This window comes from Nilaparvata lugens, chromosome 14 (assembly GCF_014356525.2).
Source record: "Nilaparvata lugens isolate BPH chromosome 14, ASM1435652v1, whole genome shotgun sequence".
Lineage (NCBI taxonomy): Eukaryota > Metazoa > Arthropoda > Insecta > Hemiptera > Delphacidae > Nilaparvata > Nilaparvata lugens.
This window is the reverse complement of record NC_052517.1, coordinates 3,736,465-3,758,692: the sequence shown is the minus strand read 5'-3', so window position 1 is coordinate 3,758,692 and position 22,228 is coordinate 3,736,465. Positions and strand designations below refer to the sequence as shown.

At 36.4% G+C, this 22,228-nt stretch overlaps 2 protein-coding genes across 2 annotated transcripts in view; both read left to right on the top strand.

The window, feature by feature from the left end:
* Window positions 1-22,228, top strand: part of LOC111049509 — an 82,542-nt gene that overhangs the window by 18,839 nt on the left and 41,475 nt on the right.
* Window positions 559-16,347, top strand: LOC120348915 (enolase-like). The gene is given in 10 exon segments (XM_039440528.1): window positions 559-1,094; window positions 4,567-4,678; window positions 6,034-6,213; window positions 7,215-7,369; window positions 9,049-9,173; window positions 10,346-10,583; window positions 11,928-12,030; window positions 12,032-12,115; window positions 13,844-14,072; window positions 16,129-16,347. Coding segments are annotated over 10 exon segments (1,368 nt in total). The 5' UTR covers window positions 559-1,080; the 3' UTR covers window positions 16,257-16,347.

The following is a 22,228-nucleotide window of genomic DNA, read 5'->3' as shown; positions in this document are numbered from 1 at the left end:
TGAAGGAGAAGGAGTGAAGGAGAAGGAGAAGGTGAGAAGGACAAGTTGAGAAGGAGAAAAAGAGTGGGAGAGGAGAAGATGAGAAGGTGAGACGGGAAAAGAGAGAAAGAGAAGAATTAGTGAAGGAGAAAGAGCAAAGAAGAAGAAGGATCGAAGGAGAAGGAGATGAGAAGAATGAGTGAAGGATGATGAGAAGGAGTGAAGAAAAAGAAATAAGCAGATTTGTAAAAGAGAAGAATAAGAATAAACAAAAGTATCAGGAGGAGAATGAGAATAAAAAGCATGACAAGGAAATGGAAAATAAGGAGTGGAAAGGTTATCTATGACTTAGAATGTACTTCTACACTTCAAAGTTCATATAAGAAAATCCAAAAATGAAATTCAAATCTACCGCGCAGTGTAATGAAGATCTCGAATAGTTCACAGTTTTGACTCTAGGTGGCAGGAGCTTACAGTATCACTATTTTCAAATTCAATGGCAGACCGCCTATAAATTCCTTTGTCCTTGTCAAAATTGTCTTCTTCAAGAGGTCAAAATCACCTCTAAACATTCTCATCGTTCACCGGCCAGTGTTTCTGTAAGTTTTACTAGAATTTATGTTCAAATTTACTTAAAACTTGTAATTTTTTTACTTCAAATACAACAACAAAGGTGGCTTGTTAATAGTTTTCAACAGTTTACTAGTGTTTAAAAATATCTGTGTTAATGAACTTGTTCACTAAACTTTCAACCAAGGTCAAATGCGTTAGAAACTTTTAAAAACTGTCAAAAACTTCCAAATGTTCTCTAATTCTTTATAACTTAAATTGTACACATGCCTTTGAAGATTAATTGTAATATTTTATTAGTTTGAATGACAATTTATTCTTGTCAAAACAGTCTACAATCTCCTAAGTAACTTTGAAGAAAGCCGGTTTTCTTATTGGTTTGGTTTTACTTAAGGTTTTGTTTTCATACTTTTTGATTTGGAAGTGAATTTGCCATACATTTTCATATTTTTAATCAACAATTCAATAAACTATTTTATAACTAAACTTGTAATCTTTGAATAACATCTGTGCATGAAAAAGTTTTAGAGAATGAGGTTAATCTTGTAAGTATGAAAATTATCATTTATAACTTAGTTTAATGTTCATCATTGTGTTTTATATTAACTTCAAAGTTTATATATTAATTTCAAAATCATTTATTCGTCAGTTTAAAATTTTAAGCTTTAAAAATTATCTGAGAACTTGAAAACGGTAACATAACCTTAAAATTTATCAATTCAGTTTCCTAAGCAAATTGATTTCTTCAAGTTAATTTTAAAATTTCCAGTTTTTAATGTTGGGTTATTTATTTCAAATTGGGTTTTCTATATTGTGTGAATTATTTGCTTTATTTTTTGAAATCTCTTTGAAAACAAAAGTTGATGGCATTTGAAGACCGATCTGTCATTCATTGAATGTTTTGAGTGTCAAATGATTTGAAAGGTCAAATTAAGGTTGAAGTCTGTGTACGTTACTACTTGTGAAACGTCACGTCTTACTATTTGTTGTTTTTACTGAAATTTATTCAAATATTTCTACTCTGATACCGGTAAATATGCCAAGTTAACTGAATTTAGAAACTTTACTAATTTCTGTTGTTTCAAACTACAGTCTGCCTTGATCAAAGAGACTTGGTCCCAATAAACAGAGAATTTTATAATATATTTTTGGGGTTAGGTAGAATAATTTTAATTATATTAAAAAATAGAAAACTAAAAATCATTCTCATCTTTTGTTTTTATTGGGCATAATCTTACTATAAATTTTTCAAAGATAGTTCATATTCAACAAAGTTTGTATCTAATTTGAAGCATGGACAAAAGTCTCAGGTTCATTTAAGTCTTAAGTTAGTTAACAAATATAAAATAAATTTTGAAACTCATTTATTTATTCGTGGACAGAATCACAAATCATATAAATATAATTTTGGAAGGAACAACCGGCTTGGCCCAAATCTATTCCATTCCCAAATTTTGATAAATTAATAAATGTCCAAAAAATAGGTTATGTTTCAACTGTAAACCGTTCAAGTTCAATTTTCGTCCAAAAATATATATAAGCTAAAAATTTTGAATTTAGAGAAATTAAAACACCAAACTATATTAAAATATAACACTTATTTAGGTTAATTGTAACTTTAATTTTAATTCAATTCATGTAAAATTATCATTTTACATCTTGCTATAGTAGAAAAAAATTGTTCTCTACTATAATCAGTTTATCACAAGTCCTACAGTCAAAATTGACTTCTCTCTGTCAGCATTCCTTATGAATAAGATCAATGCTTCCCGTTTAAACAATACTGACAGTTCACAGTAAATTATCATTTATACAAAAAGATGATGCATAATAAATCACTGACGTCATAAATGCTAACAATATTACAAGATAAGATATGGTTAATTTTTCCCCACAATAATTTTCATCTAATTAATTGAATCATTGCAATAACCTTGTCTCTTTGACCTGGTATAACTTACTCAAGTCAAGGTTAGTTTCAGATTAGCTGCGCTGTAGTGAAATTCACTCGAAGCTGTCAGCATGACATATATAGATAACACAGTCTATGTTTGCCATTTAACCAATGTTGACTGAACGTTATCCCACTATAGAAACATAATTAATAAGTAGGTTTCGTAGTAAAAATGCATCAAATCCAATTTTAATTGAAAAATAATTTCAGATTTTCCCTCTCCATAAAGAGTTTATAAGTTACACGATACAGTATACTGTGATACAGTATCATCTCAACTTGATACACAACTCCTAAATTTGATACAAAACTTCTAAACTTACTATGAATTCTACAAGCCACAGAATATCATCTGATACTATCTTTTCTCTATGCTATAACTGTGATACTATATCAACACGATGTGATGCAGTATCATCTTAACTTGATACACAACACCAAAATTTGATACGAAACTCTGAACTTTGAATGAATTCTACAAACCATAGGGTATCTTCTTATGCTATCTTTTCTCTATGCTATAACTGTGATACAGTATCAACACAACGTGTACAGTATCATCTAAACTTGATACACAACACCAAAATTTGATACAAAACTTCCAAACTTTTTATGAATTCTACAAACCACAGGATATCTTCTGATGCTATCTTTTCTCTATGCTATAACTGTGATACAGTATCAACACAATGTGATAAAGAATCATCTCAACTTGATACACAACGCCAAAATTTGATTCAAAACTTCCAAACTTTTGAATGAAATCTACAAACCATGGCATATCCTCTTATGCTATATTTTCTCTGTGGTTTTACCTTCTGGAAAATGCGGTAGCATTTCTGATCGGGGGGCCAGTAGAGTAGTTGCCAGCCCCCTGGTTCGGTAGCACAGGGGTTTTGACCCGGATCGGCCCACGGTGGGGCAACCACTGCGCTCTCTAGCGTCGACACCAGAACCATCCAGATTCCCAGAACATCTAGGGTTAATCTGAAACAGAAATATTGGAAATCAACCAAGTTATTGTGATAGACAAGAATAGCAACACAAATGTTAATCAAATGCTGCCATTATAACGTGGACCTCACTAGAGCTACTAATATAATATAATATAAGAGGTCTAGAATAATTTAATATTGTTCAAATAATTATCAAACTAATAGATCGTTAAGTTTTGTAGAATGCAAAGTTTTTAACACTTCAGTCCCTTCCATGGCTAACCTTCGGATTTATCCCCTTTTCCCCAGCTATGTCTCTCCTTTTTCAATCTGTGTTCCCCTTATAGCCTACTGTGTATTAATGATTTATCATTAATAGATGATTTCTAGACTTCATTGATTGATCGAAAATAGTTATTTGTGCAACTAGTGCGCAAAGTGACAGTTTGCTGCACCGAAAGAAACGTTTACGCCCGAGCCGTAGGCGAGGGCGGAATGGTTTCTTGAGTGCAGCAGAGGAACTTTGCGCACATATTTCACATGAAGTTTTTCCTACAGTTACCATTGAATATGAAAAGTGGGTAATTATGGGTAAAATTGCCTGAAATGCATCAAATGTTTTTCTGTGTAATTTTATTATTGATAAAAACCTTAATTTATTGTCAAATTGAATAAAAATGTTGTCCTTGGTTATAATATAAAATAATGTAATAATTAGCGCGTTGTGCTTGGTTGCACCTCTGCTCACTATAGCAGCCACAGCAGTCACTGTTACCAACTTCATTTTGATTTTGCTGCACTGTTGCTCCATATAACCTATTAAGTATTTTGCGTTGCCATGTTGCAAATCTGGAGTGCAGAAAAATTTTTCCCGCACTAGAGCGGAAAAGTGATTCTTTGCGTTCTGTAATTAGTGCAGCAATGGCCACTTTTCAACGTAACTGTAGGAAAATAAATGTTGTTGTCCTTAATGCAACGTTGAATAATTTCTTCCCATACATCTAAAAATAAAAGCTGCGATTCTATTCTGCGATAGGTCTATTGTTTGTTAATTATGTTATATTTTGTTGCATCTACCAATTTTCTGTTGCAATTTCTTATCTAAATTTTTGTTTTTGTTTGTTTCAGCAAGCACTACACCCATTTCGTCAGGAATTTTAGTTGTCAAACGAACAACATGTCTATCAAATCGATCAAGGCCCGTCAAATCTTCGACTCCAGAGGAAACCCAACTGTTGAAGTAAGTATATTGGTTTTAAAATTTAAAAATACTTATGAGAATCTCCATTAACCAACCACTCGGTTTATCTATACGAACCTACCGTATGTAGATAAATTTTAGGCTTACTGCTTTCGTCCATAATGGATTTTCAACGGATATTGCATATTTTCTACTGCCGTTTAGGTTGATCTTTATTATTTATTCTTCATTGATTCATACAATAAGTACATCCACAAGATGATAGGGAGAGAAAAATAAGGTAACCTTGTGCTATTCCTCTCCCAAATTTAGATAACACATAGTCCTAATAGGTCAAGTCTTGTAGTTGTTTACTTCACAACATTTTCAGTCCTTAATTATTTTCAAAAAGTAGATTTTTAAATTTAGATGCTTCAAAACCAATAGAAGGGATATGGTACCAACCGATTTCCCGTTATTCTAGTAGTTTTACAACCAATTTTGCCCAATTCTCTGTGAGTTTTCAACAGATTTTCTTCGTTATCCTATTTACTTTCCAACTGATTTTATCTGTTATTCTATTAACTTTTCAACTGATTCTCTCCGTTATTTCAATTTTCAACTGATTCTCTTCGTTATTATTTCAACTGCTAAACTGATTTTCTCCGTTATTCTTTTAACTTTTAAACTGATTTTGTTCGTTAATCCAGTGAGTCCTTCATCAGATTTTCTCCGTTAATCTAGTGAGTCCTTCAACTGATTTTTCCCGTTATCCCAGCAACTTTCAACTGATTTTTCCCGTTATTTCAGTGATATTTCAACTGATTTCACCCGTTAATCCAGTGATTTAGTCAACCTATTTTCTCATTAACTTTGAAACTATAGTGAGGTCCACGTTATAATGTCAGTGGAGAAAGATAGGAGAAAAACGTTGCCGATCCTCTCTTGTCAATGCCTTCTATAGACTGTAGCTGATACAGCTTTATTGATATATTAACTGTTTATTCTCGTTTAAAATAATCAATTATAAAGCTAGGAATTATATTTTTCAATAATTTCATAATGAATTTTCATAACATGAAATATTTTGTCAATTAATTATCAATTCTACATTGTTAGAAGTCGATCTGGCAACAGAGCAAAGCGAGAAAGAGATATCACTATCTACTTTGTTGAATGATAGACAAGGATAGCAATACCATTGCTAATCAAACACTGCCATTATAACGTGCACCTCACTATAGCGATTTATTCAAATGATTTTGTCCGTTAATAGAGTGAGTCCTTTAACAGATTTTCTCCAGTGATTTTTCAACTGATCTCGCCTGTTAATCCAGTGATTTTGTCAACCTATTTTCTCATTAACTAATTTTGTCCATTCTTTACTGTATTAACAACCGATTTTGATGTTTTAGGTTGACCTTGTGACCGATTTCGGAGGCCTATTCCGTGCCGCTGTCCCGTCCGGAGCTTCGACCGGTATCTATGAGGCTTTGGAGCTGAGGGACGGAGAGAAGAACAACTACCATGGCAAGGGGGTGTTGAAGGCTGTCGGACACATTAACAACTCCATTGCTCCGGAACTTATCAAGCAGGTGAGATGGCTATCAAAAACAGCTGATTTGGTGAGAGGTCCAACAAAAACAGCTGATTTCTGGTGTGTTTTTAGGTTAGGTCTGGTCTCTTTCATGAAGAAGACAAAGAAGAAGAAAAGGAGTAGAAGGAGGAGAAGAAGAGGTAGAAGAAGGACGAAAAGTTGAAGAAGAATGAGGAGGAGATGCAGAATAAGGAGAAGGAGAAGAAGAGGGCAAGAATTTTACATCCTAATCATACATCATGCATGAGAATGGTTCTATTTTATTAGTGTGTTGTTGGGAGTGTAAGGCAGAACTCATACTTACGCGACTCAAGTCGAGAAGAGACTGGACTCTAGTGGAGAACATGTGTTTCCAAATGGTGACACTCAGACCAGTCGATTCTCGTCTCCGCGACTGTGAGACTGAGTCGAGCGTTTACTCGACATTTTGGTCGAGCCTCGACTTGAGTTGCATAGTACCAAGCATTTTCAATGAAAGAGGTTATGTTTGATGAAAGTGATGCTTAATCATTTTAAATAAGAAAATGGAGATATAGTTGAATGCAGCTAGCTGAGAAATTGAATGGTATATCTCCTTGCTGCTGATTTTCCTGTGCATATTCTAAATTTACAGCATTTCGAGTTCTACGACCCAAGTTTGGACGTCGTTCGCACCGCGGCATTATTATTGGAATTAAAATTTTGTGAATCAGTAGAAAGAAAATAGAAAAACAGATCTACCGAAGGCTGTTGTATGACGCTGAGTTTTATTTATGAGTGTGGCCAGCTTACAAATCTTCTCCCATAAGGATTACATGTAAACTTTGAAGGACCGTAGGAAAGAGTCCTGAAGTCGGATCATGAATTTGATCGACCATAAACCTGCTTCTGAACATAACAAACACAACTACGAAAAAATAATGAAATTCGGTGCACACATAAAAAAGTTATTGAACGTCAAAATTTGAGGCTCGATTTTTATTTATATAGATATTAATGATTTTTTTAAAATTTTTATAGAAATTCGACGTGACCCAGCAGAAGGAAATCGACCAGTTTATGCTGAAGCTGGACGGAACTGAGAATAAGTCAAAGTTTGGAGCCAACGCCATTTTGGGAGTATCCCTGGCTGTATGCAAGGCGGGAGCTGCCAAGAAGGGGGTTCCTCTCTACAAGTGAGTATCCTACAAATCGGTTCGGAAACCACCTAAATTATTAATTAATAGAACGGTTCAGTTCATTAACATCAAGTGCCGGTTTCCGAGCCCAGGATTTAGCTAAGTTCTAGAATCTGAACAGCTGGAGTCAGAAAATTGGCTTTCCGAAACGGGGCGTACCTAAAAAGGAGTTGTCATCTCTCATCATCATCCCTCTCACTCATTACCCACGCACAAGCCTAAGAGCTAATGTGGGCATCACCCTCAGAAAATTGGCTTTCTGAAACGGGGCGTAATCGTATTTTTTATGATAATCTTTATTTTCTCATTTCTATAATTGGAAACATTTTCCCTTGACAAAATTAAACATTCCTTAATAATTCAAAATAGCTGAAATTTTACACTATTTTCTCTTTTTTTAGTTTGTGTTCAATTTTCTAGTTTTTCGAAATTTAATTTAAACGTTGACTGCGACTACGCCCCGTTTCGGAAAGCCAATTTTATGACTCCAGCTGTTTCACTTTTTCACTATCCACAGGTGTTTAAATGTCGTTCAGCGAGTTTTCCCAAGGATGAGACGTAGAGCAATCGAATCTTTATATTATAAACCTACTATGTTCTGAATTTCGTGAGAATCGTTAGAGCCGTTTTCGAGATCCGATAAACATAAATAACCAGATATATATAAATACAGAAATTGCTCGCTTAATATATACACCACTGGTGAATTACAAATGTTAATGATGGAAAAATAATTCAACTTCAAATAGAGCAGCGAAGATAGAATTAACAAAAATAGGGCATACAAAAACCCAACGTCAAAAATTTTGCTCGAAGCGTTTTGCTGTGACGACACAATGTATATCGACTTGTGTATCATCATAGCCACCTCTAATACAAGGCCCCGGCCTACGATATTGCAACGTCGCAGTGTAGGCCTAGAATCTAATACATGATTGGTGTAAACGATTTTAAAAAATACCAGCTGATCTTTTTCACCAATCACGTATTAGATTCTAGACGATATTGCAACGTCGCAGTGTAGGCCTAGAATCTAATACATGATTGGTGAAAACGATTTTAAAAAATACCAGCTGATCTTTTTCACCAATCATGTATTAGATTCTAGGCCTACACTGCGACGTTGCAATATCGTAGGCCGGGGCCTTGTATTGAGGTGGCTATGGTATCATGCATGGTCCACCGTTAGTGGCGAGCCTATGTTCATATTCATAAGTGGAATAAATTTATTTGAAATTGATTTAATATCAATGAAACATATACATGATTTGGCATGTAACAAAATTTATATACAATTTGTGAACAATCCTATTTGATGATAGATAATTTTACTAGAACACTTATTAAAATGGGCTGCTTTTAAATTAATAAAACAAAACTCATGAGAAATGTTTCATTGGTTATACAGTAAAATTATTAAAAACAAAACAAAATAAATCTTATTCTTTAAACAACTTTAAAATAGTTGAACAACTAGTTTCATAAAAAATAGATTTTATTTTAGAACCTGAAGATGGTGTAAACCGAAACTAGTTGTTCAACTATTTTAAAGAATAAAGGGTGCTATAAGATTTATTTTGTTTGGTTTTTAATAATTTTACTGTATAACCAATGAAACATTTCTCATTATTGAGTCAATTTAGTTTACTAAATTAGTTTAATGTTTTGTTTTGCAGGCACATTGCTGATTTGGCATGCAACAAGGAGATTATCCTCCCAGTGCCAGCTTTCAACGTAATCAATGGAGGTTCCCACGCCGGTAACAAGCTGGCTATGCAAGAGTTCATGATTCTGCCTACTGGTGAGTTTAGATTTATTCTTCTATTTATTCATTTATTCATTTCTTTATTCATTTTACTTTCCTTGGTTCACCAACTCACCTACTACCATACAGGTAAGGAAAGTATTGCTTCTGTACCTTTTAATTGACCGAGCGAAGTGAGGTCTAAGATTCAAGTCGACGGTTTGGCATTTCTCTTAATGTTTGAATGTTTATATGTTTTTATTGACCGAAGCGAAGCTGAGGTCTTAGTTTCGACTCGATCGGCTTTTGTCTGTTTGTTTGTACCGCAGTTACAGTCGCAGTTATTGTCCGATTTGGATGAAATTTGGTAAACAAGTTCTTTGAAACAAGGCGCAGAAACGTATGTGTAACGATTTTTGATAAGACCTCCGGTTTTAATATAAATTGTGCCGCTCTAAAATGTGCTGTATTAAATGAATGGTATCGTTGGAATGCTATCGATAGAGGACAAGAGTTGTCAGCGGTGAACCTTGAAACGTCTGAGCCGCTCCAAATCATACTGTATTTATTAATTTAACAAAACTTCTCACTTTATTGCACCATTTCTTCTTCCTTTTTTCAGCAAGATATGTCCCTTTTTCATAGATGAATAGTTTCTAGACCTACCGAATCGGCTGGAGACGTCATCACAGCTTAGTAGCTCTTGTTTTCGTTTTACAGTAGTATGAGATCGGAAACCGACTTGTGAGCATAAACATTCTGCATAGGCATAACAAGCCGCCATAACATTGAATCCATTTTCCATGAAAAACATTATTAGCAACCTTCTGTCATTGTCACCAACAAACCCATCTTATTTAGAATCATTTCCGTCTCACTATCGTCTGTGAGACGATTTATAGTCTAAATTGCCTACTGCATATTCCATTTTCTGTCAGTTGACCAATTTCTTATAATTAATTGTTAGAAAATTTGTAATATTGTAAATATGTGGACGATATGAAGGTACCTCCTTGAGAGACATTATAAGTCCGGTGTTCCTGAAAACAATGTCGAAAACAATGTCCACTTTCAATGAAGAAAATAATAGTTGACATGGATAAATCTTCACAATATACTGTACTTTCTTAATGGCCCTTCTCATAGTTTGAAAGTTGTAGGCTATTCATGAGCGAGGTCTACTGTTCGCAGAACTACTAGTTAATTTGTGTTTTTTGTCTCTATTCCAGGCGCCTCCTCGTTCACAGAAGCTATGAAGATTGGTAGCGAGGTGTATCATCACCTGAAGAAGGTGATTCTGAAGAAGTTCGGTCTGGATGCGACGGCAGTGGGTGACGAGGGTGGATTCGCCCCCAACATCCTCGACAACAAGGAGGGTCTGGTGCTGATTCAGGAGGCCATTGCAAATGCCGGCTACAAGGGCAAAGTCGATATCGGCATGGATGTCGCTGCTTCCGAGTTCTACAAGTCAGTATTCCTGTATTTATACCGTATTTTTGAAGTTTTTTGATCGATTCGTTCCTTATCATCATCATCATCATCATCTTCCTCTTCCACCTCCAAGTTTCCCCCCTCCGTTTCCTCCCCTCCGATCCTCCTCCTTCTCCTCCTTCTCCTCCTCCACCTCCTCCAACTCCTCCTCCTTCTCCACCCTTCCTCCTCCTCCCTCCTCCTCCTCCTCCTCTCTCCTCCTCCTCCCCTCCTCCTCCTCCTCCTCCCCTCCTCCTCCTCCTCCTCCTCCTCCTCCTCCTCCTCCTCCTCTTCTCCTCTTTGGTAGAGAGTTAGTGGGGAGGATATTTTTAATATTGTTTCCGAAGATGGACATTGATATGTCCAAAGCTCCGCCAATTTATGTAGATGCATTACAATATAATTATCTATAGTTATTCCAAATTGCTTTTTTCATATCATACACAGTTCAATAGTGTTATTCTATAATATGTAAATTCTTCTATAATTTTGCTGTATTGTAAGTTATTGTATATAAGTGTATAAGCCAGTATATATTGTAATCTACATAAATAAAGTACTCAATCAATCAATTTTCTCCTCTGAATCATATTTACTATTAGTTCTGTGAACAGTAGACATCGCGCAGTTATAAACCACAGCCTTCTCTTATACTGTCCATCAGAGTAAATCCTGTCTGTATGTCGTGTCGGCGAGATATCGGTGTGAAAACGGCTAATGGCTGTTGGGGTTGGTGTATCAGAAATGCTAACATCAAAAGCTGATCTCCTTCAAGACATACTGACAACAGGTCAGCCCGAGTTCAAAGCAGAGAAAGGTCGAGAGACAATACTTTGTTAGTTTAGCTATTAATTGCATGCGCTATTGTACATTTAAAATGCATACAAATTGCATGCAATTAATAGTCTACACAGCTGCTGATTTTTTACCAAGTTTACATAGAGATATTGAATTGCATGCGTCATGGCATGCAATTTATAATCCACTCGACAGCTGATTTAATGATGAATAATTCTATAGTCTGATTTTTACTCTAATATTAGCGTATGAAGGAGGCTCCTTTTTCCTTTCATATTATTCTTGAAATGCAAAATTTCCAAAAACCTTGTATACACGTTGACGCGCAATTTAAAAAGGAACCATACCTGTCAAATTTTATGAAAATCTATTACCGCGTTTCGCCGTAAATGCTTAACATATAAACATTTAAACATAAAGAGAAATGCCAAACCGTCGACTTGCATCTTAGACCTCACTTCGCTCGGCCAATACAATTTTCTGCAAGCTCTCCTCATTTTTCTAAGGATTGCGAATTTCTTACGAATTTGTTTGATTTATCAGGGACAACAAGTACGACCTTGACTTCAAGAACGAGGCATCCGACAAGAGCCAATGGATCAGTGGCGATCAGCTGACTGAACTGTACCAGGGCTTCATCAAGGAGTTTCCCCATTGTCTCCATTGAGGACCCCTTCGACCAGGACCACTGGGAGGCATGGTCCAAGATCACCGCTGCCACTAACATTCAGGTGGGTGGTTGGCGATTGCTCGATTTAGCATTTGATTGTATAGTCAAGTAGTCGATTTTTAGTAAAAATCAGAACTGAGATGGCAAAAGGTCACTTGAAATACTGTTTCTGAATCTAAACATAATTGAAATACAAACACACATTATGTTGTCAAATTCTACACAGTTTTTTTCGATACACGACCACATTTTCAAGTTGGCTAAAGCTAAAAGGCTAAGGTGAAAATTGAATATGAATTGGTACATGATAGCCAACATAACTTTCTACATTTGGTAAAGAGAAATGGTAATTTGAAACTTCCAATTTACTGTTGTCTAAATTTATATATTTATACATATTACATATACATATAAATACATTCTTTGTAATAAATTTAGATGGTATAGTATCTGATCGATGTGACCTACTGAAATATTGAAGAATTTAAAATAGGCCTATAACCATCCTCGGTAAATTAAGAATCTATATGCAAAATGTGAAATTAATGAGTTGAGTAGTTGAGACGTGATGATGCGTCATTCGTGAATTTCCTATCCGCTACGTGTACAAACCAGTTCTTTCCTTTATTATAGTACTAGCCGTCAGGCTCGCTTCGCTTGCAATATCCGTCTAGCCAGGGGGCGGAGCCAGCTTATGTACTAAATTTGAACAATTTCTGTTCATCTGTTCTCGATAAATCTGAGAAAAAGCTGGAAAAACGCTAATTTTGGGCGTATCTTTGACGTTATTGCAAATTCCCTCTAACACAACATTATTACACCCTAGCTGAGCTTCTGTACTAAATTTGAACATTTTCTGTTCATTTGTTCTCGATAAACCTGAGAAAACGCTGGAAAAACGCAGATTTTGGGCGTATCTTTGGAAAATTTTCCAAATCCGTTCTTAGTGCGCCTCTACAGGGCCAACTGAACAAACCTACCAAATTTGAACGTTTTAGTTCTGCGAGTGAGTGAGTCAGTCAGTCAGTCAGTGAGTGCCATTTCGCTTTTATATAATATATAAAATATATATTATATAGATAAAGGAAAGAATTGGCTATACAGGTAAAAATAAAAATAAATTATACACTTAGGGGATAGGAAATTCACGAATGACGCATCATCACGTCTCAACTACTCAACTCATTAACTTGAATTTTTGCATATACATTCTTTATTTGCCGAGGATGGTTAAAGGCCTATTTATATTCTTCAATATTTCAGATATTCTTCAATATTTCAGTAAGTCAAATCGATCAGATATTATATTAGGGTTATTCAAGCATGTAAAATATGTTTAGTAGTCAACTGTCTACTAACGTTGATGGAAAGATACATTTTCAAGATGTTCGAGTTTTTGACGGGTAGTATTATAGTCCACTAGACAGCTGATTTACGATGAATAATTCTATAGTCTGATTTTTACGGTAATATTGGCGTATGAAGGAGGCTCCTTTTTCCTTTTATATTATCCTTGAAATGCAAAATTTCCAAAAAACCTTGTATATACGTCGACGCGCAGTTTAAAAAGGAACATACCTGTCAAATTTCATTAAAATCTATTACCGCGTTTCGCCGTAAATGCGCAACATATAAACATGAAGAGAATTGCCAAACCGTCGACTTGAATCTTAGACCTCACTTCGCTTCGGTCAACAACTCAGTATGATACTGTATCATGTAAACTTGATACATAACAACATAATTTGATACAGAAATGAACCCTAATCCAATATGTGATCCATTGCAGATTGTTGGAGACGATCTGACAGTGACCAACCCGAAGCGCATCCAAACAGCTGTTGAGAAGAAGGCTTGCAACTGTCTGCTGCTGAAGGTGAACCAGATTGGGTCGGTGACTGAGAGCATTGAGGCGCATCTGTTGGCCAAGAAGAACGGCTGGGGCACCATGGTCAGCCATCGCAGTGGAGAGACTGAGGACACCTTCATCGCCGACTTGGTCGTTGGACTTAGCACAGGTAGGCAAACCACTTTCACATCATTTTATATTCACTACTTTCCTTGCCCTAATACCATAGGTAAGGAAAGTATTGCTTTCCGAAAAAAATTAAGGTACCCCAATCACAGGATAGGTACAGAATGGAAACTGTCAATAAAACGCCTAATGCTTTTTACATGACGCAAATACTAGACACGTCTCGTGACCTTGGGAAGTTCCAATCCTGGTCTTCTGATTGGCTCGTGGCAGTGAACGAGATCAATTGATCCGGATCATTAAAGTGATCCGAACCTACCATCAATACTATTAAGGACTCGCCACACCAAGCTCGCCAGTACCGCCGAGGTAGTACCGCTGGTGGTAGTTTTCTCGGCTGAGCACGCCACACCGAAAAACGTCCGCTAGCGGTAGTCTCCGAGTAGTGAGTCTAGTAGTGGGGGGAGGGCGTGACTAACAGCACTCAGCACTGCGCTACCTCTTCGAATCGCCTGCCATGTATTCAGGTTGAGCGCGCCACACTGAGCTCGCTTTGTCCGCCGTACTACCTCTCAGCGAACTTTTGTTGAATCGCCTAGCAGGCGGTCGTAGGTGGTAGTGCGCCGTACTACCGCCGCGGTAGCGAACTCGGTGTGGCGCGCTCAACCTGAATACATGGCTAGCGATTTTTAAAACTTCGCTACCGCCGCGGTAGCGAGCTTGGTGTGGCGTGCCCTTTACAATGCGGCGCTTCCTAACAAGGTGGCGGATTTTTGCGACAGGGTACTAGCCAAGTTTCCATACTGTATGTATAGGCCTACTGTACCACAATTTCTAAATTTCTATACGTTTCAGGGTCCCCTGGATCCAAAAAAGTGGTTTTTGGGTATTGGTCTGAATGTGTGTGTGTGTGTGTGTGTGTGTGTGTGTGTGTGTGTGTGTGTGTGTGTGTGTGTGTGTTGTGTGTGTGTGTGTGGGGGTGTGTGTGTGTGCGTCTGTGTACACGATATCTCATCTCCCAATTAACGGAATGACATGAAATTTGGAACTTAAGGTCCTTACAATATAAGGATCCGACACCAACAATTTCGATCAAATGCAATTCAATTCAAGATGGCGGCTGAAATGGCGAAAATGTTGTCAAAAACAGGGTTTTTGGCGATTATCTCGAAAACGGCTTCAACGATTTTGATCAAATTTATACCTAAAATAGTCATTGATAAGCTTTATCAACTGCCACAAGTCCCATATCTGTAAAAATTTCAGGAGCTTCGCCCCATCTATGCAAAGTTTGATTTTAGATTCCCATATTATCAGTCTTCAGATACAATTTAAACAAAAAATTTCAAGTGGAAAGGATTGAGCATAAAAATTTCTACAATTAATGTTCAGTAACATTTTCATCTAAAATTGAAAATAAACTCGAAATTCGAGAAAATGTGATTATCCAATTGAAAACTGTTGGCAACTGTTGATTCTATTAAATAATACACTATGAAGAGATAGCAGACCTCGTGTGTCTCCAGCGTTATAGTCCTGTCACCAGCTGGCTCAGATCTTTGAATAGTAGACTTGAGATGCGCGTGGAAACTAGCGTCAGTGATCAATTTTCATAACGGCAAGGAAAGTTGTGTGAGTGCGCCACACCAGATTTTTTTATTGGATAGAGCGAACGCTACAATGGTCAGAGAAGAAAAAACAAGCTATTATCATGCATTAAACAAGCTATGTGTGCATTCATCCGTCATGGACGTAATTCCATAGTATCTCTACGTTATTTAGCACAACTCTTGAATTGGAATTCTCTCAAACGGCGAAGAATGTGGTGATGCAAACATAGCAACCGTTATATACTCAATTTGTTGATTCTGAGCCCTAGCTGGCTCAGGTCTGGTGTCAAAGTTTTCAGGTCGCAATTGATTAATTTCAGGGCCTCTGACATGACCTAATGACTGTTTTTGAGCAGCCGGGACCGACGGTGTACAAGTCTATCATTCTTCACATTACAGGTGCTTTCATAAGATTCTGCTCGGTCGAGCTGAAAAAGAATACCATTTTCTACCAGTTTATTTCAATTTCATTTTTTCATCTGTCAACAGGTCAGATCAAAACTGGAGCACCTTGCCGTTCTGAGAGACTGGCCAAGTACAACCAGATCCTGAGAATCGAGGAAGAGCTGGGTTCGGCCGCTAAGTACGCCGGAAAATCGTTCAGATGCCCCGTCTAGGAGCGCCATCTAGGGTGGTTAGCACTGCTCCGGTTACGAGTTGGTCGAACAGTCAGTTGAACGAAAAGTGACCGGTGTGCAGGTCCAACAATATTGAGAAGCAAATGAGAAACTTTTAGAGCAGATTGATCGAATGTTCAACAAAATTTCCAAACAACACTTTTTACACAGCCATTTCACAAAAATCAGAGCAAATAATGAGAAATTTTCACAGCCAATTGGATTACAAGTGGGGAAATTGTAGGGTGGCTAGGAAATTCGCCGATGGGGGAATGATAGAACGTTCAACTTACTGAACATAAGAGAAATGAAGGACTCTCTATTTTAGGAGATTTCTGGTTGGTTGAACAAAAAAGTTGTAACTGAGTGGTTAGGAAATTTCTGGTAGGAAAATTAATAAAATTGTCTTTACTCAATGAAACTATACAGCATCCAAGAAAGTTGGATAAAAAATTGTTTAGTCGACATATATCTCATTGTACAAGTATGTTAATTTTTTCTAAAAACTTTTTTGTTCACTTTTATGAAAGAGTTTATATTTTTGTTTATAATTACTAATCCCACAGTTCTCGCACATTTTATATATTTATACTATATAACAATGGTAAATTCCTACATCCAATGTATGTCATGTTATTTAATAAAAAATATGAATTATTATTGTTTGTTTTGAACTTGATACCTAAGTGACGCTTTTTTGCCGGTGCACAACAGCGGTTAAATTTTAACCGTGATTAATTCCAGGAGAACCAATCAGAGATCTCGTCTAAAAACGCCTTCTCTGATTGGTTCATGTGAAATTAATCACAGTTAAAATTTAACCGGCTGTTGTGCAACAGGGCCTTACTGTCTTCAATGTTAATTTCAATTGTTAACTGAAGCCGATAGACAGCTTTTTTCTGAGGAGAATCTTTTTCGCTCGCTAACCATCCGCGCATGCGCAGTAGATTTTCTTTACGCTCGGTAATCATTCGCGCATGCGCAGAAGAGTTCCTTTACGCTCGCTGATCAGTAAGCAGCTCGCCAAAAGGTCAGATCTTAACCTAAAAAGTCGGTAATTGTAACTCCGCCGATATAAGTAATTTAACAGGATTGGGCAGTTGTAGAAAAAATGTTGTATGTAATTCACGCTTAATGCTTCTTAATCGCTCTTGCAAAATTATCACAATCCGCTTCGCGACGCGTGATAACTGTTTTGCGCGAGCGATAAAGTCGCGCATTACGCTCTTAATACATAAATAGCTATTGCCGCACTAGAGCGGAAAAGTGATTCTTTGCGTTCTGTAATCAGTGCAGGTATGGCCACTTTTCAACGTAACTGTAGGAAAAGAAATTTGTAACATAAACGACCTATACCATGTAATCTTCTTATGCTATCATTTCTCTATGGTGATCAATTTTCGAGAAAAATATAGAATTTCAATATTTCACAGTCAGGAATTATTTTGTTGAGAGCACTTGGAGATGAGTGATTTCTCTGATCTGAGAGTGGAGGTAATATTCTATGTTTGAGTGAATAACTCGGCCTGTATTGTAGCGAAACGTCTCATATTATAGCACAACACTTGTTAGGTCAACCTCTATCCATAGCTCGAATATCAACCAAATCTGGGAGATTGCATTTTCATGAAATCCATGAAACGTCATGGTTTTTTGCAAAAATGGTCAACAATTAGAATCGCTCAAACTGTCAGGAATGATATTACCTGACGAGATGAACAATAATATGTCATCACATTGGCCAAATTCACTCATATCCTTGAGTTATAAGCATTTGAAGATGAGTGATTTCTCTGATCTGTGAGTGGAGGATGGATTCTATATTTCAGTGGATAACTCACCCTGTATTGTAGAGAAACGTCTCATATTTTTTCCTACAGTTACGTTGAAAAGTGGCCATTGCTGCACTGATTACAGAACGCAAAGAATCACTTTTCCGCTCTAGTGCGGGAAAAATTTTTCTGCACTCCAGATTTGCAACATGGCAACGCAAAATACTTAGTAGGTTATATGGAGCAACAGTGCAGCAAAATCAAAATGAAGTTGGTAACAGTGACTGCTGTGGCTGCTATAGTGAGCAGAGGTGAAACAAGCACAACGCGCTAATTATTATTCATTATATATTATAACCAACGACAACGAGGACTTTAGGATTTTAGGATTAGGTTTATCAATAATAAAATTACACAGAAAAACATTTGATGCATTTCAGGCAATTTTACCCATAATTACCCACTTTCATATTCAATGGTAACTGTAGGAAAAACTTAATGTGAAATACGTGCACAAAGTTCCTCTGCTGCACTCAAGAAACCATTCCGCCCTCGCCTACGGCTCGGGCGTAAACGTTTCTTTCGGTGCAGCAAACTGACACTTTGCGCACTAGTTGCACAAATAACTATAGCACGACACTTGTTAGTTCAACCTATATCCATAGCCCCAATATCAACCAAATCTGGGAGATTGCATTCTTCGTGAAATCCCAAATATCAACCAAATCTGGGAGATTTGCATTTTTAATGAAATCCTTGAATAAAATGTCATGTTTTTTTGCAAAAAAAGTCAACAATCAAAATCGCTCGAACTGTCAGGAATGATAGTACTTGACGAGAGCAACAATAATATGTCATCACATTGGCCAAATTCTCTCCCGTTCCAGAGATATGAGTTTTTGAAATTGCGTGATTTTCTTCAGTCTGAAAAGAAAGAAGAAATACACAGAGTAGAAAAACAGCTTCAGCCAAAAATGTATGGAAATTTGTTATGAATGCTATTCTCCGGTTATCTCTTGGGAGATAAAAGGAAAAGGATTTTCTTAGAGATTATGGTGATGGGTAGTTGGTAGATGAGAAGGAGGAGGAGGAGGAGGAGGACGAAGATGAGAAGGAGATCTAGGAGGAGGAGGAAGTGGTGGTAGAGAGGGTGAAGGTGATGAGGTAGAAGGAGAGGAGGAAGAAGAAGAAGATGATGAGTAGAAAGAGAGGATGATTATGATAAAGAAGATGATGATGGAGAAGATGAGGAAGAAGAAGAAAAAGAAGCGGAGGAGGAAAAAGAAAATTATGGAGAGGAAGAAAAATATGATGAGGAAGAAGATGATGAAGTAGAAGGAGAGGACGATGATGTAGAAGAAGATGAGAAAGAAGAAGAAAATGATGATGATTATGAGAAAGAAGAAGAAAATGGAGATGAAGAAGATGATGATGATGATGAGGAGGATGAACAAGAAGAGGAAGAGGATGACGGAGGAGATGATGATGATGATGAAGGAGAAGAAGATGAGGATGAGGAAGAACATGAAGAAGAAGATGATGAAGGAAGGATAAGGAAGAAGTGATGGAAGAGAAAGAGAAGATGGATAATACGAGGAGGATGAAGAAGAAGAGGAGGAGGAGGAGGAGGAGAAGAAGAAGAAGAGCATGAAGATGATTAGGAAGGAAGAAGTGATAGAAGAGAAGGAGAAAGTGGATAATAAGAGGAGGAGAAGAAGAAGAGGAAGAGCATGAAGATGGTTATGAAGGAAGGAGAAGGAAGAAGTGATTGATTGATTGATTGATTGAGTACTTTATTTATGTAGATTACAATATATACTGGCTTATACACTTATATACAATAGCTTACAATACAGCAAAATTATAGATGAATTTACATAATATAGACTAAGAAAATAATTATTGAACTGTATATGATATGAAAAAGCAATTTGTAATATAATAACTATAGATAATAATCATATTGTTATGCATCTACATAAATTGGCGGAGCTTTGGACATATCAATGTCCATTCTAAGGAAAGAATATTAAAAAATATCCTCCCCACTAACTCTCTACCAAAAGATGAGGTAGTAGAAGAGGATGAGATGGAAGAAGAAGAAGAAGATGATGAGGAAGAGGGTGACGGAGAAGATGATGATGGAGAAGAAGAAGAAGAAGATGACGAAGAAGATGATGATGTAGAAGAAGAGCATGAGAAGGAAGAAGAAGAAAAAGATAAAGCAGTAGAAAAAGGCACAAAAACGAGATAAAAGGTCTCAACTCTATTCGAAATTCAATAATGTATCAGGCTATAGGCCATGAATTGTTTACTATATAGTGTGGATTCACTTCAATCTGTGTCAGCATTGATTATACGGGAAGCTTTGATGTTTCATTCATAAGGAATGCTGTCATTTTGAAATGAATCTTACTCACTACATTCCCTTCTTATCCTTTGGCACACATTTCCTTTCTTTCTCGCTCTCTCTCTCTCTTTCAAGTGAATATTTTAACGTACATAAAAAATTACTCTCTCTCTCTGTCAAGTAAATATTGTAACATACATAAAAAGAACTCTCCCACTATCTCTCGCTCTCTCTCTCTCTTTGTGTCTCTCTCTCAGTCAAGTAAATATTGTAACATACACAAAAAATTACTCTCCCACTATCTCTCGCTCTCTCTCTCTTTGTGTCTCTCTCAGTCAAGTAAATATTGTAACATACACAAAAAATTACTCTCTCTCTCTCTTTCAAGTAAATATTGTAACATACAAAAAATTACTCTCTCTCTCTCTTTCAAGTAAATATTGTAACATACAAAAAAAAAAGAATTATCTCTCTCTCTCTTTCAAGTAAATATTTTAACATACATGAAAAATTACTCTCTCTCTCTTTCAAGTAAATATTTTAACATACATGAAAAATTACTCTCTCTCTTTCAAGTAAATATTTTAAGATAGTAAAAAATAACTCTCTCTCTCTCTCTCTTTCAAGTAAATATTGTAGCATACATAAAAAAGAACTCTCTCTCTCTCTTCCAATAAATATTTTAACAAACATAAAAAATCTCTGTCTCTCCCACTACCTCTCTCTCTCTCTCTGTGTCTCTCTCTCTTTCAAGTAAATATTTTAACAAACATAAAAAAATCTCTCACTCTCTCTCTGCCTCTCCCACTACCCCTCTCTCTCTCTCTCTCACTCTCTCTCTCTCTCTCTCTCTCTCTCTCTCTCTCTCTGTGTCTCTCTCTCTTTCAAGTAAATATTTTAGCAAACATGAAAACATCTCTCTCTTTCTCTCCCACTAACTCTCTCTCTCTCTCTCTCTCTCTCTGTGTCTCTCAGTCGAGTAAATATTATAACATACATAAAAATAGAACTCTCTCACTCTCTCTCTCTGTCAAGTAAGCATTGTAACATACTTAAAAATAACTCTTTCTCTCTCTCTCTATGGATATTTTTAATATTGTTTCCGAAGAATGGACATTGACATGTCCAAAGCTCCGCCAATTTATGTAGATGCATAACAATATAATTATCCATAGCTATTACATTACAAATTACTTTTCATATCATATACTTCAATAATTATTTTCTTAGTCTATATTATGTAAATTCATCTATAATGTTGCTGTATTGTAAGCTATTGTATATAAGTGTATAAGCCAGTATATATTGTAATCTACATTAATAAAGTACTCAATCAATCAATCAATCAGTCAAGTAAATATTGTAACATACATAAAAAGAACTCTCTCTCTCTCTTCCAATAAATTTTTTAACAAACAAAAAATCTCTGTCTCTCCACTACCTCTCTCCTCTCTCTGTGTCTCTCTCTCTTTCAAGTAATATTTTAACAAACATAAAAAAATCTCTCACTCTCTCTCTGCCTCTCCCACACCCCCTCTCTCTCTCTCTCTCACTCTCTCTCTCTCTCTCTCTCTTCTCTCTCTCTCTCTCTGTGTCTCTCTCTCTTTCAAGTAATATTTTAGCAAACATGAAAACATCTCTCTCTTTCTCTCCCACTAACCTCTCTCTCTCTCTCTCTCTCTCTGTGTCTCTCAGTCGAGTAAATATTATAACATACATAAAAATAGAACTCTCTCACTCTCTCTCTCTGTCAAGTAAGCATTGTAACAAACTTAAAATAACTCTTTCTCTCTCTCTCTATGGATATTTTTAATATTGTTTTCCGAAGAATGGACTTGACATGTCCAAAG